Source organism: Polypterus senegalus, chromosome 5 (genome assembly GCF_016835505.1).
Source record: "Polypterus senegalus isolate Bchr_013 chromosome 5, ASM1683550v1, whole genome shotgun sequence".
In the NCBI taxonomy this organism is placed as follows: Eukaryota; Metazoa; Chordata; class Cladistia; order Polypteriformes; family Polypteridae; genus Polypterus; species Polypterus senegalus.
Window position 1 is genome coordinate 17,106,257 of NC_053158.1, and position 6,994 is coordinate 17,113,250.

General features: G+C 36.5%; 1 protein-coding gene across 1 annotated transcript in view; it reads left to right on the forward strand.

Moving 5' to 3' along the window:
- LOC120530148 (suppressor of cytokine signaling 6) overlaps positions 1-6,743 on the forward strand; it is a 51,580-nt gene extending 44,837 nt beyond the window's left edge. The window contains exon 2 of the mRNA XM_039754352.1: positions 2,625-6,743. Coding sequence (XP_039610286.1) covers positions 2,751-4,349 — 1,599 coding nt within the window. The 5' untranslated portion in view covers positions 2,625-2,750 and the 3' untranslated portion in view covers positions 4,350-6,743. The remainder of the gene's footprint in view (positions 1-2,624) is intronic.
- Positions 6,744-6,994: the final 251 nt, after the last annotated feature.

Here is a 6,994-nt window from a genome sequence, read left to right on the forward strand (position 1 = left end):
ACTGTCAAACTGAGATTTGGATGTTCCTAGAATACCACTGTTGACTACACTGCTTGGTAACTTTTCCTTGTGTGCTTAATGAAAAGCTAATTTTAAAATTACAACTAGCATCTACCATACTAATTTTACTATTCAGAATATTACTACTTTCATGAGACCGCATCCAAATCTTTGATTGTTTAAATTGAAAAGATTAAACAGTTTTGGTCTTTTCTCATACTTGATATTCTATATACATGGTGACACAGCTAAACGGGAACTTTTGAAAAACCCAATAAAAATAGATTTTATTAACAATTGAACCACTACAACTTGCCTTTTAAGAGACAGTAATCCAAATTATCAATGTCTGAAAATGACGTCCTGTAGATGGCGTCCTCCTGTACGTATGCATTCTTCCAATCTGCTGTTGAGGTTCCCAATTGATCGCTGCAACATCTCAGCTGGGATACCACGAATTTCATCTTGAATTCTTTGTTTCAATTCATTCAGTGTCCTTGGCCGAGTCGTGTAGACCTGACTCTTAAGGTAGCGCCACAAGAAAAAATCACAAACGGACAAATCCGGTGATCTTGAGGGCCAGGGAATGTCACCGAATCTTGAGATGACACGGTTACCGAACAATTCTCGCACAGCTGCCATTGATTGCCTTGCAATTGATTACTAAATTACTAAATGGCGAGATTGTTTACAGCTCAAGGTCCCTGTTCCGCAGTGCTTCCAACTGTACATGGCTGCCACTACGCACTTCAGATGTTCCTGTTTTTCTGTGTCATACTCTATATTGCGCAGGGTGCCCATTCAGGTAAATGTAATAACTGCAATCGGGTCTATGCTCAGTCTTGTCTGACCTATATCTATTTTCTTTCACGAGGTGGATTATTTAACAGAGGTGGATTTTCTTAATTATTGACCAGATTTTTTTGCTGCTAAATGGCTTCTTTTCCCTTCATTTTAATTATATTATTTTTTTCAAGTTTCAGCCCTATAAATTGCTTAAATTTTTCCGTAAATGGTACCCAAATAAAAATGAAATTTGAAACAAACCTTCAGATGACAAGCTAAGTTGATGCTTCAAAATCCAACCAATTTAATTCTAACCACTTTTTAATTAGAAGGCAATTGTTAAATAAACTTCTTATTTAATTCCATGGCTTGTTGATGTTCTCACTCTACTATGGCAGACATCTCCAAAACTGTTGATTTTTCTTTTTATCTAGAATGCCATCAAAATATTATCTAGGCCTGAGTGGATGAATATTAATAAGACTTTCACCTTTATTTTCAGATACTGTATGGCAGACACAGGTTGGCTGGCTATGTGTTGGCTTGTTTTGTATCTTATTGTTGGGTCACTAATTTAAAGAGGGGAAAATAAAAAACAGTTAAGAGGGTCGAGTCTTAAATAGCAAATCAGTTAAAATGAAGGCAAATGAAGTTTATTATCAGCAAAATCTGGTTGTTAATTAAGAAAAGGGTTAGAATGAAAACCTGAGGCCATAGTAGCACTCTAGGGTCAGGGTTTAAGACCCATTTTTAAATTTTAATTATCTTTTAGCCCTGGTTTGCCCTGAACTTCCTGTGACCGTTCCCTAATTTAAGCAGTCCTCAACTAATCTAAGCAAGGATACATATTTGATCACCCTTAATGTCCTAATTTTATATACCTAGTTTCAGGTCACATAATCTTTTTATAAAACATTTAGCAAGATCGTAGTACCAAATTGTAAGAATACATTCTTAGTAAATTCAGGATAAATCATATTTAAATCATTGTTTTCAGTAGTATTTTTTGACATTTGAGACAATCCTGTATCCTGGTAAGGATTGAATTGAGCTAGATAGTTACATTTTCACCCTTTAATTGAACATAAGGAAGTCAGTCACCTTGCAAAATGATTTAGTTTCAGGGTTCAGAGGATTGGATGCCTTACCTAAAAAAAGTGTCAGTTGGGGTGTGTTGGAATTTATTGATTAAATCTAATAAAAATGTTTTCTTTGAATTCAAAATAAAAAAAAATATATATATATACAGTATTTTTATTTGAAATACATCACCCTTATGCTGCAGTTTGTGTACTTTGAAAGAAACGGTCTGTTGGATAAACCACCCCAGTGGTTTTTGTTGCACCTTTGAAACATGATGCTAGCTGTTAAGCCCCCATACGCAATCCCAAGCTCGTCCATTTAGAAGTCACCCAAGAGAAGCTGACATTTGTTTTTTTTCCTTGGCCGATCAGAAGACACACATTTTGAAACCTGCTTCAGTTTCGTAACTCTTGTTTTTCTGGGAGCGGGTGTATTTCCACATTATGGGTTTGATTTAAATAATTACATGTCTTACTAATATTCTGTTTTTCATATTTGATGATGATTTAATTTTGGAACTGAAATTCTACTAATTTTATTATTTCTGTTTAACTTCTTAATGTTAAACTTATTAATACAGCCGCTTTCTTTGATAGCCTTTTTACTAGTCAACAATTATTTGTAGCAAGTAAGTGGTTTGCCACAACCAAACCAGTCTCTCCATTGATGACTTTCAGACTTTACAGAAATGTAAGCATACCCCTCAAATGTTTGTTCTCATAACTGACGCATGTTTTTCTTTTTCTTTGTTTTAGTGACGGCTATGTCATCATTTTCATGAAGTAATTTAGAGTCCATGAACAGCCACCGTGGAGAATATTTCAGCAAGCTGCCTAGGAGAAGAGGATAGCCTTTTCCCTAATTTGGTTGGGACAATCAGGATGAAGAAAATTAGCCTTAAGACGTTGCGTAAATCCTTCAACCTCAGTAAAGGCAAAGATGAAGGAGAGTTTGTAGTGGTGCAACAGCCAGCATTGGCAGGCGATTTTGGGAAGGAAGACTCCATTTTTGGGGGCTGCTATGGAAAGGATCTGGCAAGCTGTGATTTTAATAGTGAAGACGAGAAGGGACATAAGAATCGGTCAAAAAGTGAAAGCCTCATGGGCACCCTAAAAAGGCGTCTATCTGCCAAACAGAAGACTAAAAGTAAAGGAAGCTCACCGTCAGTTAGCTCAGTAGATGACGACACGTTTTCCTCCTCCTCTGCCCCTATTAGCTTTAATGATGTGAAAGCCCAGAGGCCTTTAAGGTCTACTTCCTTACGTAGCCACCATTATAGCCCTACTCCTTGGCCACTTAGGCCAGCCAACTCGGAAGAAACCTGTATTAAAATGGAAGTCAAAGTTAAAGCCTTGGTTCATTCATCCAGCCCCAGTCCAGCACTAAACGGTGTCCATAAGGAATTTCACGATCTCCCAGTGGATAGTTTGTTTCAGGAACAAAGTAGTTCTTTAAAAAGTACAGAGTCACAGAATGGTGACTTGCATTTAAATATTGATGAGCATGTGCCTGTAGTTATTGGACTTACACCTCAGGACTATATTCAGTACACCATGCCTTTAGATGAGGGAATGTATCCTGTTGATGGATCACGTCCATATTGCCTAGATGGCTCCTCTCCAATGGAAGTGATGTCTGTTTCAACACCAATAGGCGGGAGCGCTCTCCTTGTGGATGAGGTTCAGGAATCACAGGATCTGGATGTGACACCAGATATCTTTATGGAACCTACAGTGAATGGACTTTTGATTGGCACTACAGGGGTGATGCTTCAGAACTCCAGGATTGATGCACCTCCCCTCTCCCCTCTTCTACCTCCTGTCCCAAGCATTCAAATCCAAAGGAACTTTCCAGTGCTTACTGGTGCCGATGCCCATGTTGCTGAGAGGATGCGCCACCATTTGAACTTTGACCCTAACTCAGCCCCTGGAGTTGGGAGAGTTTATGATTCGGTACAGAGTAGTGGACCAATGGTGGTGACAAGCCTGACAGAAGAGCTAAAGAAGCTTGCCAAACAGGGTTGGTACTGGGGCCCCATAACACGCTGGGAAGCAGAAGAGAAGTTGGCCAACCTCCCTGATGGTTCCTTCTTAGTACGTGATAGTTCAGATGACCGTTATCTCTTAAGTCTGAGCTTTCGCTCACAGGCCAAGACTCTCCATACAAGGATAGAGCATTCTAATGGCAGGTTCAGCTTCTATGAACAGCCCGATGTGGAAGGCCACATTTCTATAGTAGACCTCATTGAACATTCTATCAAAGACTCTGAAAATGGAGCTTTTTGCTATTCTAGGTCCCGTTTGCCTGGGTCAGCGACTTATCCTGTCAGGCTAACAAACCCAGTTTCTCGGTTTATGCAGGTGCGCTCGCTGCAGTACTTGTGCCGGTTTGTCATTCGCCAATATACCAGAATAGATCTGATTCAGAAACTGCCTTTGCCAAACAAAATGAAAGATTACCTGCAGGAAAAGCACTACTGATTTTATATTAAAAAAAAAATAATGCTTACGGGACCTTTTTGCAACTTGCACTTTGGGAACAGTAATAAATTGAAATATGGTTTACAAACATCCATGGTTTTGAAAATGTCTGCCTCCACAGCATTGGTGTTATTTCTCTTCATCAATCATTACCAGAAAAATAACAATTTGTTACTATCAATATCGCCATTTTGGCCTTCCCTTAGCGATTTTGATTAATTGCTGCTGCAATGTTCACAGTATTTTTAATTTTTATGTTGATGTCTTTCATCTCTCCTTTTGTACAAATCATTTTCAGACCAGCGTATGTAAACCTTACCAATATAAACAAAATAAAATCAGTGTCTTATGACTACAGAGGATAAGTGTTAGTTAAGGAAAAGTGTATAGTACTTTTCTGTGAGTTCCAGAAGGTTAGTTTTTTTTTGTTGTTGTTTTTTTAAGGAGGGTAATGCACTACCACATTTTCACCAGCCTCATTTCTTATTATCTGAGCCCTTGTATGGTGTCATTACCAAAAGGGGGTGAAGGCAATAAGCTGTTAAGCACAGAAGTAAATAATTAAAAAATATATTGGTATTTTGATATTTTCCTTTCTGTGCTGTATTTTTGTAGAATACTAAGATTATTTTTTAAAACAGTCATTAATTTTATTAAGCAGTCTGTTTCAAATTTTGTCTTTGACAAGCAAAAAGGTGCTTGTCCCCAAAGATAGCCCAAGTCATGAAAGTTAAAAAACCACAAAACAAAGTGTAATTTGTACATGTTAATGTTTGTGGAAGTAGAACTGATGGAAAAGCACAGAAAAATAGTTGGGTTTGGAGCATCCTGTCAAAATGAGTTTTTGCAGACTAGTAAGTTGTTTGCTTTTTTTTGTGTGTTTTCCATAATTAGCCATAATTGTTTATATATAAAAAAAAAAAAAAGCGTGGACAACTAGATGTACACAGATAGGATTTTCTATGGCTGGTTCAGATCACCCAGTGATTGGCTAATCTGAATCCACTTCCTAATTACGACTCAAATTGGGAGTCATTTGCTAATTCCATGTGCATTTTTAAAGTGAGCTGGTAAGTATTTCAGACATGTTTTCAATAGTGAAATTTGCTATTTTAATGTTTAAAATAGATTTTAAATGACATTAGAACTCAATAATTATTGAATAGGAGATGGGAATTTAGTTTTTTTCTTTGACAGATAATGTTGCTGTGGCAAACATCGTTTTTCTTTGGCAGTTACTGGCTGAGATCCAGGCATCCGTTTGATCAATTAAGTTTTGTTTCTTCATTTATCCACTACAGTTGTCTTTTTGACTTTCATTATTAGAATGCCTGGAGCCCTCAATGTATATTGGTCATCCTGTATCACTTTTCTAATAAGTAGGAAACAATGAAATGAATAAATGAACCTTGACTAAAGGTCTTACTTGAATAATCCGCTTTCATTCAGGCAGAAACATTACCAAGATTCCCATTGGTGCTCTGCTCTCCCAAACGTGCAAAAGCCATTTACTTGGCTTGTGCTAAGAAGAAGTTGTCAAACCTAAGCAAATGCTACAGTATGTTAGGAGTGGAAATCTGATTCAGATAGCTGGCCAATCATTTGGTGCATCCTTAACTAAACATTTTTATTCATTTCTTCCCCTGTAAGATTTAAGTTATATCCCTACTGCTTTAAAGTATTGTGTTTAACATCACTGTTAGTTTTGATCTGAATTTGTAAGATTACTACAGAGTTGAGACAAATGAAAGAGCCCCCTTTCTGCTCCAAACCTTTTATTTAACTTCATTGAAAATTTACAAAAATGGGCAGGATGTCTTGGTTTGTTGAATGCAGTAAAACAGTTTCATCCCAGTTGAACCACATTATGCGGTTTTGGGGATGAGTTTCAAACTGACATTTCTTTAACATAACCATACTTGCTAGGCCACTGCTTACATCAAATACTTTCTTTAAACAGATTAAATTCTGATGCTGGCTACTTTTGGTACAGTCACTTTAAAGCTAATATGTAAGTTTGTGTCTGGTTTTGAACATGCTCAACACGTTTGTGCTGCTTGATTTTTATTTTTTAAAATAATGGCCTTTTAATAGTGTAATTTTGGCAAAAGAAGAACATCAGAAGTAATTGTATATATGAATACTCAAGATAGCTATGGTCTTGAGAGAGTCAGAATTGTGTCACATGATTTAGTTTGAGAGGTTTTAATCAGTATATTACAGTGCCACCAAGTAAATTAATTGTAGGTAGAGTGCAGATGACTTCAGTTTACAGTTTGTTTTTTTTTCTAAATTCTATACAGCATTACATATGAAGAGAATGATTTTATCCAAAGTCCACATGTTTCATTTTGTTTTTCATTTGGAAATAATCAATAGTGATTTATTGCACATTTTTTGGAAAAAAGGGTTTTTGTATCCATTGATACAAAATGTAAATAAAAAAGTTTCATTCACATTTGTCTATTGCTTTTTTTTCCTGTTAACAATTTTATGTACTTTTCATTTTAGTATTGTTTTTGGATTTATTTATTGCTTAATGAATGCATCTCCTTTATTACAGTTATTACCACCTGAGGACATATAACACCAGATCATTAATTTTAGCATAATAATCCAGTTGCTCTGTACTGCACAAGACACAA